General features: G+C 51.5%; 1 protein-coding gene across 2 annotated transcripts; it reads right to left on the bottom strand.

Annotated features, from left to right (window-relative positions):
* Positions 1-456: 456 nt before the first annotated feature.
* LOC122695566 (CMRF35-like molecule 8) lies at positions 457-21,529 on the bottom strand. Of its 2 annotated transcripts, none has more exons than XM_043905626.1 (7): positions 21,179-21,529; positions 15,428-15,757; positions 14,507-14,672; positions 10,913-11,007; positions 6,681-6,718; positions 6,139-6,246; positions 457-2,106 (listed from the first exon to the last, which is right to left on the bottom strand). In XM_043905626.1, the coding sequence occupies exons 1-7, from the start codon at positions 21,237-21,239 to the stop codon at positions 1,987-1,989; spliced, it is 918 nt and encodes a 305-aa protein (XP_043761561.1). In that variant the 5' UTR covers positions 21,240-21,529; the 3' UTR covers positions 457-1,986. The 2 variants fall into 2 exon arrangements, with proteins under 2 accessions (XP_043761561.1, XP_043761560.1); XM_043905625.1 differs by having other exon boundaries at positions 10,913-11,082.
* Between the last annotated feature and the right edge of the window lie 699 nt (positions 21,530-22,228).

Here is a 22,228-nt window from a genome sequence, read left to right on the forward strand (position 1 = left end):
CTTTAGTTCTTCGCTTTCTGCCATAAGGGTGGTGTCATCTACATATCTGAGGTTATTGATATTTCTCTCGGCAATCTTGATTCCAGCTTGTGCTTCTTCTTCCAGCCCAGCGTTTCTCATGATGTCCTCTGCATATAAGTTAAATAAGCAGGGTGACAATATACAGCCTTTACGTACTCCTTTCCCTATTTGGAACCAGTCTGTTGTTCCATGTCCAGTTCTAACTGTTGCTTCCTGACCTGCATACAGGTTTCTCAAGAGGCAGGCCAAGTGGTCTGGTATTCCCATCTCTTTCAGATTTTTCCACAGTTTATTGTGATCCACACAGTCGAAGGCTTTGGCGTAGTCAATAAAGCAGAAATAGATGTTTTTCTGGAACTCTCTTGCTTTTTCGATGACCCAGCGGATCTCTGGTTCCTCTGCCTTTTCTAAAACCAGCTTGAACATCTGGAAGTTTTCGGTTCACGTATTGCTGAAGCCTGGCTTGGAGAATTTTGAGCATTACTTTACTAGTGTGTGAGATGAGTGCAATTGTGCGGTAGTTTGAGCACTCTTTGGGATTGCCTTTCTTAGCTAAAAGTTAGCTAGTCTGACCTAAAACTATTAAACTCTTAGAATAAAGCATAGGACAAAATCTTCAGAACCTCAGATTTGACAATGATTTCTTGAATATGATCTAAACGGCACAAGCAGCAGCAACAACAAAATGGACAAATCAAACTTCATGAAATGTTGAAATTTTTGTCCTCAAAAGACACCTTCAACAGAGTAAAAATTTGACACACAAAATGAGAGAAAATATTTGCAAATTATATATCTGATAAGACTGAAATATCCAGAATACATAGACAACTCAATAACAAGAAAGAAATCAATTTGAAAATGGGCAAAAAGACTGAATAGACATGTCTTCAGTGAAGATAGACAAATGGCCAATAAGCACGTGAAAAGTGCTCAACATCACTAATCACTGGGGAAATGCAACATTGCAATGAGATACCACCTCACATGCATTAGGTTCGCTACTAAAAAAAAAAAAAACAAAAAAAAAAAGTGTTGGAAAGGATGTGAAGAAACTGCAGACCCGTGGTGGGAATGTAGCATGGTATAGCTACTGCCGGTAACAGTAGAACAGTTCCTCAAAAATTAAAAATAGGTTATCATATGATTCAGAAATTCCTCTTCGGAGTATACACCCAAAAGAATTGAAAGCAGAGTCTCCAAGAGATACTTGTACACCAAGTTCGTAACTTGGATTTTTCACAAGAGCTAAAATATAGAAGCACTCTCTTGACAGGTGAATGGATGGATAAGCATGATATGATATATACATCAATGAAATATTATTCGGCTTCAAAAGAAAGGACTTTTAATACAATTTTGCAGACATACAGCTGCAAAGTTTAAATAATTGTTTTCTTCTCTCTTAAGATAATTTCCATGTTATTAATATCTCTTAGGTTAACAATAATCCCAAGAGTCCAGAAAAGTGAGCCACTAGTTCTGGAGCTGTGGGCAAGCCTCTCCTTTCTCTGGGTCTTGGTCTCCTTGTCTGTAAGAAGAGAAGGACTCAGTCTTCAATGCCTTTGTGTTCTCCTGGCTCTTCACCAGTTCCCACTTCCCAGCAACCCCAGACATTTCCGTGGGGCTGCGGTTTACAAAGCTATTTGTAGGCACCATGCTACAGGAATCACACCTTTGCCTGGAGCCACCTAGAGCTGGGATGAAGCAGAGAAGAGAGGAAAGAGATGTCGAGAGACAGTGGGATGGAAGGTTTCCCATGGGACCATCCAGAACCGCATTCCCAGACATCCTCAGTGAAGCCAGCCTGGCTGATGGCGCAAGATGGGCAGCCTTGGGGAGCCCAGCTGCCTTGCCAGTCACCATCAAGGGAAGCAGGTGGAGGGAGGTTCGTGGGTGAAGGCCGAGCCCTGGGCCTCCTGTGACCTGCAGAGTCCTCCGGTTGGTAAGGCTGGAAACATGAGCTTATGTCTTCTTAATCACACTGTACACTGGCGTCTCGGAGGGAATCCTGCAGGCCTTGGAATCCTGTCTCTGGGAGTCAAACACCACCGAGGTGTATTGAAGGTTGTCGCTGGGCGGGCCCTGCGGAGACAGAGACCAGAGGCTCAGGGGGAGGCCGGGGAAGTGGGAATCCCAGATTAAGGAAGAGACATCAGAGGGGCGACCTGAGGGAGGCTCCACCATTCCCCACTGTCCTGGCCACTTTCTCTTGCAAAGGCGGGTCTCCAAAATCCTGCCCACCCACCTGCTCCACCCCCGCCTGATGGAGATGAGATGTGCCAGCCCTGGACCCTTTGCTGCAGGGCTTGCACCTGGACCAACATCTCCTTGAGCAACAAAATCCAAAGAAACTCTAAGGGACTAAACACAACTGCGTGCGGGCACTGCTGCTGCTGCTGCTGCTGCTAAGTCGCTTCAGTCGTGTCCGACTCTGTGCGACCCCATAGACGGCAGCCCACCAGGCTCCCCTGTCCCTGGGACTCTCCAGGCAAGAACACTGGAATGGGCTGCCATTTCCTTCTCCAATGCATGAAAGTGAAAAGTGAAAGTGAAGTCACTCAGTCGTGTCTGACTCTCAGCGACCCCATGGACTGCAGCCCACCAGGTTCCTCCGTCTATGGGATTTTCCAGGCAAGACACTGGAGGGGGCTGCCATTGCCTTCTCCTGCATGCATGTACAGTTGGGGCATACTCTGGACTAGAGATACAAAGAGACCAAGAACCCCGACTGCTGCTTTTGAGGAGCAAAAGTGGGGTACTGTGCATGCCCCCTGCATAGAACACCACCCAAGAGGTGGGCAAAACACCTAAGCCACCTTTCTAGCCCCACCCCTGGACACACCCCTACCCTCACTCCATCTAAGGAACCACCGGCCCCCACACCCCTTGGGAAGCAAGCAAGGAAGACTGCTGCTTGTTCTCGCTCCCTCCTGCTCCCTCCTGCTGCAGCAGCGGCCCCAGCAGAACCTCGCCTGAATGTCTTGTCTGGCCTCTGATCAATTTCTATTGATTGGGGAAGGCCAGGAGCCCTGATCACTTTCAAAGACACAGCACAAAGTCCAAGCATCAGAGCTGGGGGAGTGCCTGGGATCTGCTTTGAGGTCATTAGTCACCAAGTTAGAAAAGCTAGGATGTTGCTAGTCCCAGGGCCATGTGTCTGATGCTTAAACCTCCATCTCGTCTTCTCTGACAACCAATCCCTCAACTTCTGCCTAAATTCTTCCACTTAAGGGTGAGTTATGACCCTGCATGGGGTGGGGATGGGAGGCAACCTCTTCCATTATTCCACTTTTCAATGCTGTGCCTACAGCTTGACACACAAGGGCTCATTGGTAAAAATCTAAAAAGCAGAGTTCATACCAAAGAGATGGTGGCAGTAAAACAGTGAAAAACCATCGGCTTTAACATTGGGTGTATGGTACATGCGTGTGCGTGCCTGCTAAGGGGTGTATGGTACATGTGTGTGCATGCCTGCTAAGGGGTGTATGGTACATGTGTGTGCATGCCTGCTAAGTTGGGTGTATGGTACATGTGTGTGCATGCCTGCTAAGGGGTGTATGGTACATGTGTGTGCATGCCTGCTAAGTTGGGTGTATGGTACATGCGTGTGCGTGCCTGCTAAGTTGGGTGTATGGTACATGTGTGTGCGTGCCTGCTAAGGGGTGTATGGTACATGCGTGTGCGTGCCTGCTAAGGGGTGTATGGTACATGCATGTGCGTGCCTGCTAAGGGGTGTATGGTACATGCGTGTGCATGCCTGCTAAGGGGTGTATGGTACATGCGTGTGCGTGCCTGCTAAGGGGTGTATGGTACATGTGTGTGTGTGCCTGCTAAGGGGTGTATGGTACATGCATGTGCGTGCCTGCTAAGGGGTGTATGGTACATGCGTGTGCGTGCCTGCTAAGGGGTGTATGGTACATGCGTGTGCGTGCCTGCTAAGTTGGGTGTATGGTACATGCGTGTTCGTGCCTGCTAAGTTGGGTGTATGGTACATGTGTGTGCGTGCCTGCTAAGTTGGGTGTATGGTACATGCGTGTGCGTGCCTGCTAAGTTGGGTGTATGGTACATGCGTGTGCGTGCCTGCTAAGTTGGGTGTATGGTACATGTGTGTGCGTGCCTACTAAGTTGGGTGTATGGTACATGCGTGTGCATGCCTGCTAAGTTGGGTGTATGGAACATGTGTGTGTGTGCCTGCTAAGTTGCTTCAGTTGTGTCCAACTCTGTGTGACATGGACTGTAGCCCGCCAGGCTCCTCTGTCCATGGGATTCTGCAGGCAAGACACTGGAGTAGGTTGCCATGCCCTCCTCCAGGGGATCTTCCCCACCCAGGGATGGAACCTGTGTCTCTTATGTCTCCAGCATTGGCAGGTGGGTTCTTTACCACTAGCGCCACCAGGGAAGCCCATACAGTACATGAAACTGAAGTGAAGTCTCTCAGTCATGTATGACTCTTTGCAACCCCATGGACTGTAGCCCACCAGGCTCCTCCATCCATCCATGGGATTTTCCAGGCAACAGTACTGGAATGGGTTGCCATTTCCTTCTCCAGGGGATCTTCCCGACCCAGGGATCAAACCTGGGTCTCCCACATTGTAGGCAGATTCTTTTATCGTCTGAGCCACCAGGGAAGTCCATATGGTACATTCAATTCAGTTCAGTCGCTCAGTCGAGTCCGACTCTTTGTGACCCCATGAACACCAGGCCTCCCTGTCCATCACCAACTCCCGGAATTTACTCAAACACATGTCCATGAGTCGGTGATGCCATCCAGCCATCTCATCCTCTGTCGTCCCCTTCTCCTCCTGTCCCCAATCCCTCCCAGCATCAGGGTCTTTTCCAATGAGTCAACTCTTCCCATGAGGTGGCCAAAGTATTGGAGTTTCAGCTTCAGCATCAGTCCTTCCAATGAGCACCCAGGACTGATCTGCCTTAGGATGGACTGGTTGGATCTCCTTGCAGTCCAAGGGACTCTCAAGAGTCTTCTCCAACACCACAGTTCAAAAGCATCAATTCTTCGGCGCTCAGCTTTCTTCACAGTCCAACTCTCACATCCATACATGACCACTGGAAAAACCATAGCCTTGAATAGACGGACTTTTGTTGGCAAAGTAATGTCTCTGCTTTTTAATATGCTATCTAGGTTGGTCATAACTTTCCTTCCAAGGAGTAAGCGTCTTTTAATTTCATGGCTGCAATCACCATCTGCAGTGATTTTGGAGCCCCCCAAAATAAAGTCTGACACTGTTTCCACTGTTTCCCCATCTATTTCCCATGAAGTGATGGGACCAGATGCCATGATCTTAGTTTTCTGAACGTTGAGCTTTAAGCCAATTTTTTCACTCTCCTCTTTCACTTTCATCAAGAGGCTCTTTAGTTCCTCTTCACTTTCTGCGATAAGGGTGGTGTCATCTGCATATCTGAGGCTATTTATATTTCTCCCAGCAACCTTGATTCCAGCTCGTGCTTCCTCCAGCCCAGCGTTTCTCATGATGTACTCTGCATATAAGTTAAATAAGCAGGGTGACAATACACAGCCTTGACGTATTCCTTTTCCTATTTGGAACCAGTCTGTTGTTCCATGTCCAGTTCTAACTGTTGCTTCCTGACCTGCATACAGGTTTCTCATAATAGGTGCTTAATAAATGCTGTACTTTATTGACTCTTGATTATCCACTGGCCATTCCAAAAGCCCCTTCATCTCCCACCTGACCCCTCAGCCACAAGGACACCAAGGTCTGGCGAAATCTACACTTTCTTCATTTTCTTTTCTTTTTTAAGATTTTTTTTGATGTGGACCTTTTTTACAGTCCTTATTGAATTTATTACAGTATTGCTTCTGTTACACGTTTTGGTTTTCTGGTCGAGAGGCATGTGGGATCCTCGCTCCCCAACCAGGGATCAAACCTGCACCCCCTGCATTGGAAGGCCAAGTCTCAGCCACTGGACCAGCAGAGGCGTCCCCAACGCTTGGCTGGTTTTCTGTGTATCCTCGTTCTGCAGAAGCACAAGGGATCGATCGAGCCCCTCTCCCCTCCCTGCCTGCCGGACCCCACATGGCGATGCCTCTGCCACGGCCCGCAGCCCCCAGGATGGGAGCTGGGCCCTTGCACTCACCACTGTGCTATATTCCACCTCCACCCGCGTGGGTTGAATGGGCTTTCCTGAAAGGGGCCTCGTCTGCAGCTCCAGATTCGCATAGCAGGGCTCAGTCTGCTCAGCAGCCTGGGGTGGACAGGAGTGCAGGGTTTGGATGGGTGTCCACAGGCCCCTCCGCAGCCCAGCCTAGAGAGGCCCATGTCCCTGCAAGCATCTCCCCTCCCCCTCTATGCTCTGGGTGCCCCAGCCTTCCCATCCTGCCTTCCGCCTCCCCCACGCAGGTCCTCTCTGGGGCGTGTTAGAATGGTCAGGTCAACAGCTGGGCTGGAGGACCCTCCCTCCCTCCCCCTCCCCTGGGAGGGAACAGACTGGCCAGAGCTCATGATGACCCAGTGACAAGACCTCTCAGGCATTGTTCTTCCGGCTCTAGGTGAGCACCTCGCTCTATCCGTGTGGGATCCACGCGGACCTCCACCGGCTAACGGGACAGATCGGGTCCCCAGCATCTCCTGTGCGCCTCCCAGCCACCCGGACGCGCCCCCTGCGGGAACCCTCCTTACCTGACTGCGGCTCTGGGGCGGCTCTGGTTTCTCTCCAGCTAAAGAGGCAAGAGAAGAGGAAGGAGACTGAACCCTAGAATGAGCAGGATGTGGATCATGGAGGAGAGCCTTTCCCTAGAGACTTCAGCCCGGGGGACCTATCGCTTCAGGCCAGCAGCACGGTGGGAACTCAAGGGTGTGTTGAGTGGGTGAATTAGTGAATGAGGAAATGAATGAATGAACAAGCAGGAAGGCTCCAGCTAGGGTAAAGGGGATCAAACAAAGGTGGCTCCCAAAACAGCCACTCATAAAAATGTTCCTCAGGGATTTCCCTGGTGATCCAGTGGTTAAGACTCCACGCTTCCAGGTGAGAGAGATGAGAAAGTAAGGGCACTCATTTAACAGGAAATGTCTGCATGATGAACAAGATCTGGAGATCTTTTTTCCAACAATATAAACACACTTGACACTACCGAACTGTAAACTTAGAAATGGTTAAGATAACAAATTTGATAAGTATTTCTTTTTTTACCAATTAAAAAAATGCAGTTTTGCAGGCCCCACTGCAGCCGTGCTGAATTATCAACATTGGGGATGAAGTCCAGCTGTGTTTTAACAAACCCTAAAATTTTTTAAAATAAAATAATAAAAAGGAAGTGACCTTGCGGAGACCTAGAGCATCAAACCATGCAAAGTTTATCTGCTGTGACCCCCTGGCCCGGGGTCAGCCCCTCCCAGACAGGAAGCCCTGTCCGCTCTGAGGAATCCCAGCTCAGGTCGCAGAGCCTCCTGTTTCTGGCAGCTGCAATGTGGCGTCCAGGTCCTGCCTCTGAGCGCGGCTCTGCGCTTCCCTGGGGCTTTCACCCGGGGCCCCGGGAGCTGAGGGTGGGGGAGGTGATGCCCACGCACCAGAGCGCCCTTGATCTAGGATCTCCGCCAGGCAGCTCCAGAGCCTGCTGGATGCTGCAGGGGGAGACGCTGTCCAGCCTCAGGGAGGGAGTCCCAAAGTCAGCGGTGAGATTCCCAGAGTCAGGAGACACGAGGTCATGGACGACAGAGGCGTCTGCTGAACCTCACCGGTTGGCTCGACAGGCTGTGCAGCCAGGGGCGCTGAGGTATGAACACATGCGTGTGTGCTAAATCACTTCAGTCGTGTCCGACTCCGTGTGACCCTGTAGACTGTAGCCTGCCGGGCTCCTCTGTCCATGGAATTTTCCAGACAAGAATACTGGAGTGGGTGGCCATTCCCTTCTCCAGGGGATCTTCCTGACCCAGGGATCCAACTCACGTCTCATGTCTCCTGAATTGGCAGGCAGATTCTTTACCACTAGCGCCATTTGAGATATGGACATATTTTCAGATGCTGTGGGCCAGCTCCTTACCATCCTCTGTCTCCTCGACTCAGACAGATTTGATGGGAAGGAGGGAAAAGGCTGGTGAGGAAGAGATGGGAGTCCACCCCGGGGAGTCAGGTGACATGGAGGGAGCTGGGTGGCAGACAGCTGAACAGGGAGCCCGCTGAAGGCGCCAGTCTACCCTGGCCATGACGGGGTCCTCAAGCGCCCAGCACAGGGCCTGGAACACACTAGGTGCTCAGCACAGCTTCGCTGTGTGATCGAGTGAATGAATAAGGGAATGACGAGAGTGGGCTCAGGGGAGGAACCACGAGTGAGCACAGAGCAGGGGTCAGGCTGGGGCCAGCAGGGCCACCAGGGGTCACTAACCCTAACCTTAACCCCAGAGGCGGCCGGGAGACAGGCTCTGAGATGCCAAGCAGGGGAGAGACAGAGGCTACATGAACACAAAGCCTTTCTCCCGTTAAACAAAGATCCCTTGACGAGGTGTAACCCATCCACACAAGTCAACTCTGCACTCAAGGGATTTGGAGAAGATTATTAGCAGGGAAAATCATAAGGTTGAAAAGTGGAATTACAGGACTTCCCTGGTGGTCCAGTGGTTAGGAATCCAGCTGCCAATGCAGGGGACACAGACGGGTTCGATCCCTGGTCCTGGAAGATCCCACATGTTGCTGGGCAACTGAGCTTGACCTGCCACAGCTACTGAGTCCATGTTCTCCAACCAGAGAAACTGCCACAGCGAGAAGCCCATGCACCGCCACGAGAGAAAGCCCACACGCAGCAACGAAGACCCAGCACAAGTCAACAAAAAACATAATTTTAGTTAAAAAAATGAAAGTGAAATTACATATGGAGCAAACATTTTAAGGAGTCAGATTTGCAAGAGACCATAAGGATGTGACTCAGCCGTCTGTGGCTGGTTTTCTCTGGGCGGTGCAAGTTATTCTTTTTATTTATTAGGGTGAATTTCCTTCCTTCTCTGTGTTTTACTTCTTTTTCCCATTTTCTACAGCAATCACACACCCCGTTTTTAAAGGGGAGGGATGCTTTTTAGGTGAAAGGGCACCTTGGAGATCGCTGGGACCCACAGATCTGAGGCAACCCAGGCTGGGAAAACGCCCATGTGGTAAGCAGTATGGGCTAAAGTTTCAGGACATGGTTCCCAGGAGCGATATGGGAACAGCAGATGGGGAAGAGGAAGTGGTTTTCTTTCCATCCATCAAGCATACGTATGTTGAGGCTGATTTTGCGGCTAAAGGCCGGAGATGTGCTGGAGGGAGGAGCTGGGCCCCACGGGGATGCTGGAGGTGAATGAGTCAGGCGGGGTCCCCCCTTTTGCTCCCAGGAAGAACCAATGCCCAGTCTAGCTCTGCAGGTGTGGAGCAGAGCCACCGGGGTCTCACTGCAGCCCTGAGAGGCTCAGCATCGGTAATTCTGAACAAGCATCCCCTCTGCCCAGGTACTCTGCGCAAATGGAATTAAGAACTTAGTCCAGGAAGGAACCCTGAGGCTCACACCCACTTCAGCAGAAAGCTGCTCTCCTATAGGAGTCAAGTACAAACCGGCCCTCGCCCTGGGCGCCTGCCGTCCACCTCTGCAAGGATCAAATCCAGTGTTGATGCAGCTGCTAACCTTCAACACCCCCTGAAAGGAGTTCAGGGTGGGGAGCAGGAATGAGGCACCCACGTGCCAGGTAAATGAGCAGGACTGGTCTTCGGAGAGTCAGATATTCTCAGGAGCTGATTTTTATGAGCCCAGTCCTTGCCTCTCCCCATATCTAGAAAAGCACGAATATCCTTCATGGTGACAACTGTTCCCTGTGACTAGCAGAAGCTTCTCGAGACTAATAGAAACCTCTGGAAAAACGTGTGTTTGACTGCATGTGTTCCTCCCCCTTCACCAAAATCACTGATACGCTGACCTTTCCTCGCCTCCTGAATCTTTGGAGCAGTTTCTCAGAGCTATCTAAGGTGCTGTCTCCCGGGCTGCAGTCCCCATTTTGCCCCAGATAAAACCTAGCTCGCAACTCTCACGCCCACCAGCAAGAAGGTCACAGGGTCACTGGTTTCTTTGTTCTCCTATGTATTTAATTTGCTCAAGTGTTTACTGAGCCTCTACATACTGAGGGCCAGACAGGATGCTAGGGGTGTCTTATTTTCTCTCTTTTAATCTGAGCTCAGAGGAGAGCGGCTGGACCACAGGCTGCCTAGAGCTCCCTGGGCCCCACTGTGATGATACTAAATAATATTAAATAATATATTCACTCAACACACACTGCTCCTGTGTCTCCTTGGGTAAGGGTCTCTGATCTTAACGAGCTGCATGGGCTGGTAGGCAGGCAGCCTAGGAAGCAGGTGTGACAAACTGGTGAGACAAGGGCTTTGAGGGCGGAAGAACAGAGGTTCACCCGGAAAGGGTCCCCGAGCTGCTCTTTGGGGGCCAGGAAGAGGTCCTAGAGGAAAGGAAGCTGAGAGCAGCATGTAGGGCCGCAGGAGTGAGCCGGCGAAGGGCAAGTGCCCAGAGCAAGCGCAGAGGAAGTTGAGAAACCGCTGCCTTGCAGAGTGTAAGGATGGGCTAACTGCCAAGGGCCTTGACCATGCTGGGCAGGCCTGGACTTTGGAGGCTGTAGGAAGTCTCGGAAGGGTTTAGACAGAAGAGGGACGTTGCTTCACTAGCAGCTACCCCGACTCTGCCGTGGGAAAGGCCTCTTGCCTTAAAGTCACCTCCTCTCAGCCACACCAGGGACACTCCCTCCGGGGCCAGCCCTCTGGGGTTGCCCGGGCCATGTAGTCCCAGGGGAGAAACAGCTGATGACCCTCCTGGAAACCCGGACACATTTCCTCTAGGACCAGAGCGGTGCGGTGCGGTGTGGGCGAGTGTGGGGAGCTCACTCACCTTTGACCCGTCTCTGAACCATCCTCCAGGCCAGCAGCGAGACGCCCCCCAACAGGAGCAGCAGAAGCGCTAATGAGATCAGCAGCGCGTGGAGCCTGAGGGGAGACAGGGTGGGCTGCATGGGGCAGGAGGTCCTGCTTTCCCGCGCTTGTTCAGTAGATGAGCTCCCACTAAAAAAAAGGCAGACAGCGTAAAGCCTCCTTTTCATCCCCTGTCTACCTAAATCCCCCCACAGACACACACGGTACACCTAAGAACCTTCCAGAGCCTCTTTATTCAATACAAGAAAATACGAATATACATTATTTTTGTGTATGTCCTTTTTTCACATAAAAGAGGCATAGTGTGAACCATGGGTCCCCATCCCCTGGGCCATGGACCAGTGCCCATCAGAGGACTGTTAGGAACCTGGCCACACAGCAGGAGGTGAGCACCTCCCCGTTCACCAGCACCCCACATCTCTCTTGTTATTGCCTGAACCATCCACCCCCATCCCCGTCTGTGGAAAAGCTGTCTTCCACAAAACCGGTCCTTGGTGCCAAAAAGTCTGGGGACCGCTCTTATAAACACTGTAGTTCAGCTGCTCAGCTGTGTCTGACTCTTTGCGACTCCAGGGACTGCAGCACGCCAGCCTTCCCAGTCTTTCACCGTCTCCTGGAGCTTGCTCAAACTCATGTCCATTGAGTTGGTGATAAACACTAGTTTTTTACTTCACAATGCATCTTGAAGACCTTTCCATGTCACTACATAGAGAAGTTCCCTGTGGGTTTTTCTTTTCATAGTTGCATAGTATTCCATTGCTTGGACAGACCTTACGTTATTTAACTCTTCCCTCTCCGTGGGCATTTCTCCCAGTATTTTCCAAGTACAAACATGGCTGCAAAAACATCTCCTTGAAACTCTACCGGTTCACACTTGGACAGCAGCAGCTGCTTTCCTGGGGAACTGACACAACTCCCCTGCTTGGGCCCCTTCTTTTATATCTAACTTGCATCCATAATGTTCTAGTCTTTTTTCTTAAAGATGCACGCCACCCCCCTGCAAATTGCACAGGCTTCAGCTATACAAAACCCAGGTCTGGGGCTTCCCTGGTGGTTCAGTGGTGAAGAATCCACCTGCCAATGCAGGGTTCGGTCCCTGGCCCAGGAAGATCCCACATGCCGCGGAGGGAGTAAGCCCGGGCTCCACAACTACCGAGCCTGTGCTTAGAGCCTGCGCTCCATGACTGGAGAAGCCACTGCAGTGAGAAGCCGAGCACAGAGACTAGAGAGTGAGCACCACTCTGCAACTAGAGAAAAGCCTGTGCAGCAACAAAGACCCAGCACAGGAAAAAATAAATAAACAGACAAAGAAAATTACTGTTTAAAAAGCCCAGCTCCATTCCCCAGCTGTGCATCTGCAGATCGTTTCTAGAGGTGGCATGTTTGGGGCCTGAATCTCACCTTGCCTGATATAAAGATTGTCCCCTGGATTGTCAGGAAGCCAGTGGAGGGGTCTTGGGGTGTCAGATAATAAAGAATCTGACTGGCCTTTGCCTCTGGCTCCTGGAAGGGAGGCTCTAAATCCTTGGGGTTTTCCTAGTAATAGGAGCACCTTTGTGATTCACAAGCCGCTTAGATCTGCCTGAGATTTTGCCTGACTCAGGCTGGGAGCTGGTCACCAGAAGGACCAGCCATGTGATGAGAGATTTGGGGCTCTGAGCCAGCCTGACCTTCAGGGAAGTGGAAAGGGGTGTTGGGGGTTGAGGTCAGTCATGTGGGCAATGATTCAATTAGTCATGTCTGTGCAATGAAACCCAAGTAAAAACTACGGACACCAAGACTTGGAACTTCCTGGTTGGTGAACACATCAACGTCCCGGAAGGGTGATGCCCCCAACTCCACTGGGAAAAGGCATAGAAACTGCAGTCAGGACCCTCCTAGACCTTGCCCTATGTGCCCCTTCACTGACTGGTTCTGACCCTTATGCGTCCGTGCTGAGTCATTTCAGTCATGTCTGACTCTTCGCAACCCCACGGACTGTAGCCTGCAGCTGTAGGCTGGACCCCATGGACTGTAGCCTTCATGGTTAGGCTCATCTGCCCATGGGGATTCTCCAGGCAAGAATACTGGAGTGGGTTGCCATGCCCTCCTCCAGGGGATCTTCCCCACCCAGGGAACAAACCCAGGTCTCTTATGTCTCCTGCATTGGCAGGTGGGTTCTTTACCACTAGGGCCTCCTGGGAAGCGCCCTGACCTTTATACTTTGTGATAAAGCTATATGTATAGCACTTCTCTACATTCTGTGAGTTACCTAAGCAATTATCAAAGCCAAGGGGGTCATGTATCCAACTGATCAGAGATGTGATGATCTGAGCATCCCCCAAGTGCTCTGAAATCAGGCCGTCTTATAAGACTGAGCCTCACAAGTCTCACAGGATGCTGGAGTCTGTGCTGACTCGCAGGTGGTCTGTTCTGAATCGACTTGCAGGGCACCAGGTGGTGTCAGAATAGGGAGTCTTGGGCTTCCCTGGTGGTCCAGTGGTTAAGAATCTGCCCGACAATGCAGGGGACACAGGTTCGATCCCTGATCCAGGAAGATCACACATGCCACGGGGCAACCAAGCCCATGCACCACAACTCAGGAGGCGCCGGTGGTAAAGAACCTGCCTGCCAACGCAGAAGACACGAGAGACGCAGGTTCAACCCCTGGGTGGGGAAGATTCCCCGGAGAAGGGCATGGCCACCCACTCCAGTATTCTTGCCTGGAGAATCCCATGGACAGAGGAGCCTGGCGGGCCACAGTCCACGGGATTGGAAAGAGTTGGATACGACTGAGCAGCTAACACACACCGCAACCGCTGAGCTTACGCTCTAGAGCCCATGCTCTGCAAGAGAAGCCACCACAATGAGAAGCCCTTGCGCCGGAACTGGAGAGTAGCCTCCACTTACTGCAACTAGAGAAAGCCCCACTGCAGCAATGAAGACCCAGCGCAGCCAAAAATAAAAATTGATTAATTTTTAAAACAGAAAAGGGAGTCTGTGAATCCCAGAAATGGCTTCAGACAATATGCATATTTCCAGGGAGAGAAACCATAAATGTCGTCAAATTCTCCTGGGGTTTTTGACCTCCCCCTGCCAAAAAAAGGTCGAGAATCACATATTTGGAAGAAAGAATCTAAAACTTCAGAATCATATAAACTAGGCCCAGGAGCCAGCCTGCCTCTGTGACTATATTACCCTGTTGGTCACTTAACCTCTCAGAGCCTCCGTTTACTCATCCATAAATGGAGGGTGATGGTGGTGAAGGATTGTAGGGAGATGATAACATCCAGGTGAGGCTCTGAGCACGCGCCTGGTAGGACATCATCTCACCAGCTCTCATTAAATGTCGCTTTCCCTCCATCCACCCCCAGCTTCTGCTTGGCCTGAGCCCTCTCAGAGCCCGGGGCAGGTCCAGTGTGGCCCCTACAGCCCAAGCTAGGAGACGCAGACCAGCTTCCAGCCTGGGTGCAAAGGGAGCCAGAGGCCCCAGTCAACGGGGACAGGGCTCCTGACCAAATAGACCCCAAGGCAGAGGAGGCCCGCCTCCAGGACTCGGCCTAGGGCACCTCACCTCCAGCTCTGCGTGGGCTCCTGTTCCTCCTGGCTGCTGGCACTGTGGGTGGTGCCCTCTGTGGCCAGGGTGGTGAACGACACAGTTGAAACTTTGGTTGTGATTGTCGAGGTCTTGGCTGTGACAGCAGGTCGGGTTGACCTTGGTGTTGGTGATGCCGATGGTGCTGAAATACAAATCAGACTCAGGGAGCCCCTCTGACTCTCCCACGACACCCCTCCCCGATACCCTTCTTGGTTGATTTCACTCAGGAAGGGGGCAGGATGGAGGACCCCGCAGCCAGGACCCTCCTGGGGCAAGTGACTGTTTCTGAACAGGACACGGGTACCGCCCCCAACAGCCCTGATCCCATCCCCATGATGAGGTCAGGGTCCTCCGGAGGCCCCGGAGTCACCCTCACCCCCAATCTTCACCCCCCGCCACCAAGTCCCAGCCACATGCGGCTTGCCAGAGACGGCTGCCTGGACTGAGGTCTTGTTAGCGCTCCCACTGTGTTCAGTAGCTACGCCCCGCCCGCCGCCTCCCCACTCAGCTCCCACCTTCCCCCGCACGGCTTCCCGGGTTTCCGCGGGGAGGCCCACGGCGCCCTCCTCTCTCAGCTGCACACCCCGCCTCTCCGCCTCCCCTTCCCCGACAAGCACCTTCTCATCGCTCAAGACCGCGGGGACGTGCCAGCACCCTGTCTCTCTGTCTCACACACACATACACACACACACAATATATATACATACACCTACACACACATACACACACACATACACACAATATACATACACCTACACACAGATACACACACACGTGTGCACGCACACACACAGAGTTTGCTCTCTGATGTGATTTCTGCCGTGGCAATTCCAACCTGAGACTGTTCAGGTGACCTTGCTGCTGCTACAGGGGGAGTTAGGGCTGTGCATGGCTCACCTGGGATCACAGACACCTCCACCTGGAAGGTGGGGTCCAATGAAAGTGGCACATCGATCCCACATCCATATGTTCCCGCATCCTCCTCTCTGAGGCTCTCCAAGGTCACTGTGAAGGTGAGGTTTCCAGGATGGTCTTTAATGGACACGCGGCCCCTCCTCACTTCTCTCTCTGACTCTCTGGTCTCCACAATTTTCCGTGATAACAAATATGAGAATTTGCACCAGTATTTGGGATTGTTTATGAATTCCTCCTGGTACCGACACTCCACGCTCAGGGATCCCCCCACGATGCCCGTCACTCTCTTGGGGCCACTCAGGGACAAACAGCCTGGAAAACACAACCGAGTCCAACTCTATCAGGTGGGCCTGGGTCAGGACGCCCTGGGAGTCACCCCCAAAAGTTCCCCCATCTCACGCTAGCTGCCCCGCATCAGCCTGAAAACACCTTGAGAGTCTGCCCCTTCCACTTTGTCACCCCTAAGACCACAGCTGCACTTTCCTCCAGACCCCAACTTTCTTTCCTCTGCCCTTCCAACCTCTCACCCACCAGGGAACTCCCACTTCCCAGCTTGTCAGGATGCCCCCAGCCCGGAGCAGCTCAGTCACCTAAGAACCGCTCATAGGCCAATGTGTTCCCACCAAGAGGGTGTGGACCGAGGCAGAGAGAGGTCTGCCAGATGGTTCACAGAAGCACCGGCCATGCTTGGCAAATTTCGTGCATGAAAAATCATCTGCGCACACACACACAGTTTACTGACAGCCTTCATCTCATCCTGGGCCTTACTTCAGCCTGCCCAGCTCCTGTTGACTTAATTTTCAAGGAAGCTCATGTTTTATTTCTGAGATTGGGGTCTGCCATTGTCCCAGAGAGTCCACCGCTATGGAGCTGGGGGACTAGGGTGACGTGTGTGACATTAATGCTGGCCACCAAGCCGAGCACACCCCACCCCCGGCCCTGGCCCCTGCGGATACCGCTCCTCACCAGCCCTGTGATTCTGTGACGGGGCCCCCACAGTGGTGGGAGGTGTGGCTTGTTGTCTTTTGCTAGAGTTAGACGTCTTTAATTTGACTTGGCTTTTCAGGCTCTTAAATCACTTGAAGACACTCGAATGTAAGCCCCTGGGGCCTTCTTGTATCTTAAAGGTCTACACGTGCCCGGAACATAGTAGGCCCTCAGCAAACACTTGGGTGTGAGCACCTCCCCCAGCCCACACAGCTCTCCATTGGTAGTTGCCCAAAGCTGACCACAAGCTCCCATCCTCCCATTCCTGGGAGGCCATCAGGGGGTCTTATTCTGGCCTGGGTGGCAGATGCCCCGCAGAGAAGCCTTTTCCAGCCCCATCATGGGTGTGATGTTTCCTGAGATGCTCCATAGCCAGGGCCAGGGTGGCGTGGAAAGGGCATCAGAAGAATCTGAGTTTTAGTCTCAGTTCTATGACAAGTCTGCTGTGTGTTCTGAGACCAGTTACTTAACTTCTCTGAGCTTCAGAGGCCTCATTGGTAACGTGGTGATGATTGGTAAGCCTCACAGGACATTTGGGAGTATTGAATGAGATAATGGGCATGAAAAGCCTGGAGAATAATATCAGATTGAACCACATGAAGTTGCTGGTATTCCTCTGTTTCTGACCAAGAAAACCGACATTTCAGAAAATTCAGTCTAATGAAAATAGATAACCCTCTGTCCACCTGAATTAAGACATGAAAATAAAATAATCACAGAGACAGAGAAAATGAAAATTAAAAAAAAATGGCCCTTTGTAGAAATTCTGTACAGAGAATTCCCTGGAGGTCCAGTGGTAAGGACTCTGCTTTTTCACTGTTGAGGGTCCAGGTTCAATCCATGGTCAGAGAACTATGATCCCACAAGCCATGCAGTGTAGCCAAAAAAAGAAAAAAGACATTCTCTACAGAGAAGTGTGTAAATCTGGATGAATGTGTGGTTTTCTAGAAAACAAAAAATCAGTAAAATCGACACATACCGAGTGCTCAACAGATAAATGTCCCAGCCCTTCCTTCGTTTAAGACGTCGCTCCTGCTGCCCACATCCAGACTCCAGGCCCTGTGTCCCCTCGACTGTGAATCCTCATCTTTCCAGCCTGGCTCTCGGCTCCCCTGCCTGGCCCGGGTCCCCCCTTCATTCCTCCACCCTCGGGACCCAGCCCTCTGCGTCCGGGGTCTGCCTTCCCCTCGCACCGTGTCTGTCTCCTTCTCCCCGTGTCTCTCTGTTCCTCTGTCTCTGTCTTTGTCTATCTCACCTTATCCCTCTCTGTGTGTGTCTGTCCGTCTGCCCTTCTCTCTCTCCATCTGTCTCTCTCACTTTCTGTCTCTCTGTCTCTCATTATCTCTCTCTGTCCCTCTGTCTACGTGACTATCTCTGTCTGTCTGCCTCTTTATCTGTCTCTGTCTCTTCTAACAGGATGTTCCTCTGTTTTCTTAGTGTTTTACTTCAGAATCACAAAATCTCATCCCCCTAAATCCCAGACAAACGAGTGAACCATCCAGCACAAGAAGTGGAGAGGAACCGGCGCATTCACACCCCACCCAGGAGAGAGAGGAGAACCAGAGCCGAAGTTAGTGAACCAGGACACAGAAGAACAATGGGACTAGTGTATACGCCGGAAAGCTGATTTTTCATTTGGGAGAAACAAACAACAAAATAGACATTCTTGTGTGTAACCAGATCAAGAAAAAATAAAAAGACACACATAAACAATTGAAAAGAAAAATAGGGTAAACCGCAAGCCTCTACAAAAATGTCTGTACACTTGGACAAAACTGGTGATTTTCTCTTCATTTAAAAAAAAAACATTTATTTATTTGTGTAGTTCAGCTGGGTCTTAGTTGCCACACTTGGGATCTTTAGTTGCGGCATGTGGGATCTAGTTCCCTGACCAGGAATTGGACCTGGGCCTCCTGAATTGGGAGCATGGAGTCTTAGCCACTGGACCATCAGGGAAGTCCCCCAGACTGGTGATTTTCTAGGAAAGTATACATTACCGATATTAATCCAGAATAGATTTTTTTAAAATGTAGACCAGTACCTATAAGTGTCAGCAAGGAGTCCTTTCCCAAAGACAACTATGTGAAGTGATATGGCAATTATTTCACTGTGTGTACATGTATCAAAACATTACTATAATTGTACACCATATATATATACACAATTTTTACTTGTTAATTATGCCTCAATAAAACTGGAAAGAAAAGAGAAGAAAGAAGTTCTTTTTTCTTTCTGTTCCAAAAATTGAGGAGCAAAACTCAGTTTCACAAGTTAATTCTCTCAAAACTTTCAAAGACCAAACAATCCTAATTTTATTTAAACATCTACAGAGAATAAGAAAACAGGAAAAACGTCCTAATTCTTATCATACATGCTTAGTCACTCAGCTGTATCTGACTCTTTGTGACGCTATGGACTAAAGCCTGCCAGGCTCCTCTGTCAATAGGATTTTCCAGGCAAGAATGCTGGAGTGGGTAGCCATTCCCTTCTCTCAGGGATCAAACTCAGGTCTCCTGCATTGCAGACAAATTCTTTACCATCTGAGTCTTCAGAGAAGCCCATTCTTATCATGAAGTCAGTATAATGTATATCAAAGACTAAAATCTGGCCAAATATCTTAATATAATTCACCTCTTGAATAGTTCAAAGGAAAAAGAAAACTATAGTCACACTGTGGCAATATTGTGGATTTGATTCCAGACAACTGTGCACCCTCAGCCACTTCAGTCTCGTCTGACTCTCTGTGACCCCCTGGACTAGAGCCCACCAGGCTCCTCTGTCCGTGGGATTCTCCAGGCAAGAACACTGGAGCGGGTTGCCATCTCCTCCTCCATCCAGACAATCATAATAAAGCGAATATCGCGATAAAGAAAGTCACAAGAAGTTTTTGGTTTCCCAGCACATATAAAAGCTATGTTGGGGACTTCCCTGGTGGTTAAGGGGGAAGACTCTGCTTCAACGCATGGGGTGTGGGTTCAATCCATGGTTGGGGAACTAAGATCCCACATGCTGCACAGCCGAAAGAAAAAAGCGATGCTTACGTTATACTCCGGTCTATGAAGTGTGCAACAAATAGCATTACGTCTTACAAACAATTTACATACCTTAATTTAAAAATATTATACTCTATCGCTAAAAAAAATGCTATGCATCATCTGAGTCTTCAGTGAGTCATAATCTTTTTCTGGTGGAGAGTTTGAAATTTTGCAGGAATTACCAAAATGTGACAGAGACACAAGGGGAGGAAATGCTGTTGGAAAAATGGAGCCAATAGACTTGGTCGAAGCAGGGCTACCTCAAAATTCAACTGGGAAAAGGCAGTGTCTGTGAAGCTCAACAAAGCAAAGCGCAAGACGAGGTGTGGCTGTAACCGTCTCAGGGCTGCAGTGAGTGCTCATTTGCTCAGTCGTGTCCGACTCTCTGTGACCCCGTGGGCTGTAGGACCCCAATCTCCTCTGTCCGTGGGATTCTCCAGACAAGAACACTGGAGTGGGTTGCCATGCCCTCCTCCAGGGGATCTTCCCAACCTAGGGATCGAACCCAGGTCTCCCACATTGCAGGAGGATGCTTTCCCTGGAGGCTCAGACAGTAAAGAATCGTCTAAATAGATCACGAAAAAGCACCTGGCTCCTGCTGCTGCTGTTTTTAAAAACACAGGCGATGCCCCCTTTACACTAAACAGAAACACTGCACGTCTGCCCAGGAAGGGACCAGGCAGGCATGACCACCGCCGCCGCGGTCCTGGGCATCGTGGGACGAGCCCGTGACCAGTAAGAGAGGAAACCAGAGAAACAGTGAACCCTCCACCCAGGCAGAGCCTGTGAACACACGAGAACCCCGGAGAGGGACAGTAGAAAAATGAGTCATGAGAAGGTGACCAGTTTCTCTGCGGTAATGAACCTGCCTACACAGGAGACGCAGGAGACATGGGTTCGATCCCTGGGTCAGGAAGATCCTCTGGAGGAGGAAATGGCAACCCACTCCAATATTCTTGTCTGGAGAATCCCCATGGACAGAGGAGCCTGGCGGGCTACAGTCTATGGGGTCCAAAGAGTCAGGCACGACTGAATGAGCATGCAAGGATGAAACAAGATTGCAAGAGCTGTCTGAGAGCCGAGAACGCTTCTGGAGGCCCAGGAGAGAAATCGTCACAAGGAAGCCCTCTCCTCCAGGGAGCAAAGCCTCCTCCTCCCTTTCCTGAAGCTGCTCTGCCCTCCCACCTCCTGTCCCCTCCACCTCGCCTTCCCCGATGGGTTGGGAATCCCCGTCTCCCTTCCTTGGAGACCACCAGCCCCGTGGTCCTTAGGTTCTGGTCCCCCGAGCCACCCTGGCTATTCATTCACCTCCATGACCCTGAGACCAGGGCCAGCCCCTGCCTCATCCCCATGCTTCCTCCACCCCCTGGACCCATGATCCAGAGGGCGCCTCCTGTCAACGAGCGTGTCCTGGGTGTGCCCGGCGGTCACCCTGCCACCCACTCTGGTACGCCCTGCCTTTTGCCCTCCTTCCTCTAATAATTCATCCCCAAACCTTCGGCAAAGCCCCTCCTCCGTGTCCCACTGTGGCTCCTGCAAGGCTAGACAGATGCAGAAGGAGAGACGGACACTCACCCCTGCCCTCCAAGGATGAGGTCCATCTTAAGCGGTGGACGGACCGTGCCCCAGTCTGAGTCACCCTCCCTGCTTCCATCCCCACCCTCCACCTTCCCCATTCTCTCCCCCCTCCCCATTCCCTGGCAGTCCCCACCTGGGACCCAGAGAAGCAGCAGAGCAGGGGGCAGCCACGTAGCCCGGTGCGGCTGGGCCATCGCTCCAGCACGGACGTTGCCTGCAACAGCGCCGGCCCAGCTGGTCCTGAGGTCTCAGTCCCCCCCCAGGAGGACAGTCAGGGCTGCAGGCTCCCACTTCCGCTTTTCTTCAAGCCTTGCTGCTTCCTTGTTCGGCTTCTTTTCGGTTCTGTTCCTGGAGCTGCTGAGAAGATGGGGGTGGCCGAGGAGCAAGCCTACTGGTGGTGCCTAAGACCCCCGGGGCCGGGTTCTGTAGGTACTTCCGGTGAGGAGACCCTCCCAAGCCCCCAGCTCACCTCCCCTTCCCTCCCACCCCCAGACCATAGGCTGAAGTTCCCGTCTAGCCCAGCTCCTTGGTTTCCCTGTGGTCGGGGTGAGAGCCCTGGGGAGGAGCAAGGCCCCAGGGTGTGTCCCATAGTGTGACCGCCCCAGGGAGCAGCCCTTCCACAAGCCCCCCGGCTCAAGGCCCGCACCCCCAGGTGGCACCATGACACCCAGAGTCCCTGAGTGATTTCTCACCTTGGAATCCTGTCCTCCACTGGGCCAGAAAGTCCTTGGGCTGTGACCTCCCTTCCCAGGCAGCCCCCACCGGACCCAGCCTAGGGCCGAGCACACAGCGGGACTCAGCAAGCCCGTGTGGACCTCTCCTTTGCCAATCCACGTGGAGCTCAGGCTCCAGATACACACACACATGTTCCTTGTGACATGTGCCCCTGGGTTGCACAGAACAGCCTCACGAGCATCGGAAACTACTCCTAACCTGCCACCTGAGAGCTTGTAGATAGTTAACTCTAAATGCCACCATCCGGAGTCCCCTGAATGCCCTTCCCTTCCTGCTCTGCCTATAACATTTCCAGAAATGTGTATTTTTCAACCACCAAAAGTCAAGGTCTTGAATGTCAAGGTCAAGAGGCGGGAGGCACTGGCTGGAGAAGAAGCAGGAGGCTGGGTTGTGGCTCATCCTCAACCACCCTTCGTACCACTGGTGTGGCCTTGACCAAAACCCGAAG

Source organism: Cervus elaphus, chromosome 5 (genome assembly GCF_910594005.1).
Source record: "Cervus elaphus chromosome 5, mCerEla1.1, whole genome shotgun sequence".
In the NCBI taxonomy this organism is placed as follows: domain Eukaryota; kingdom Metazoa; phylum Chordata; class Mammalia; order Artiodactyla; family Cervidae; genus Cervus; species Cervus elaphus.

Coding starts and splice junctions, on each gene's coding strand:
- LOC122695566 (XM_043905625.1), bottom strand. CDS start 21,239: ATGGCCCAGCCGCACCGGGCTACGTGGCTGCCCCCTGCTCTGCTGCTT. Junction 14,673..15,427: donor GGAGGTGTCTGTGATCCCAG/GTGAGCCATGCA, acceptor TTTGTATTTCAG/CACCATCGGCATCACCAACA. Junction 6,247..6,680: donor CGCCCCAGAGCCGCAGTCAG/GTAAGGAGGGTT, acceptor TGTCCACCCCAG/GCTGCTGAGCAGACTGAGCC.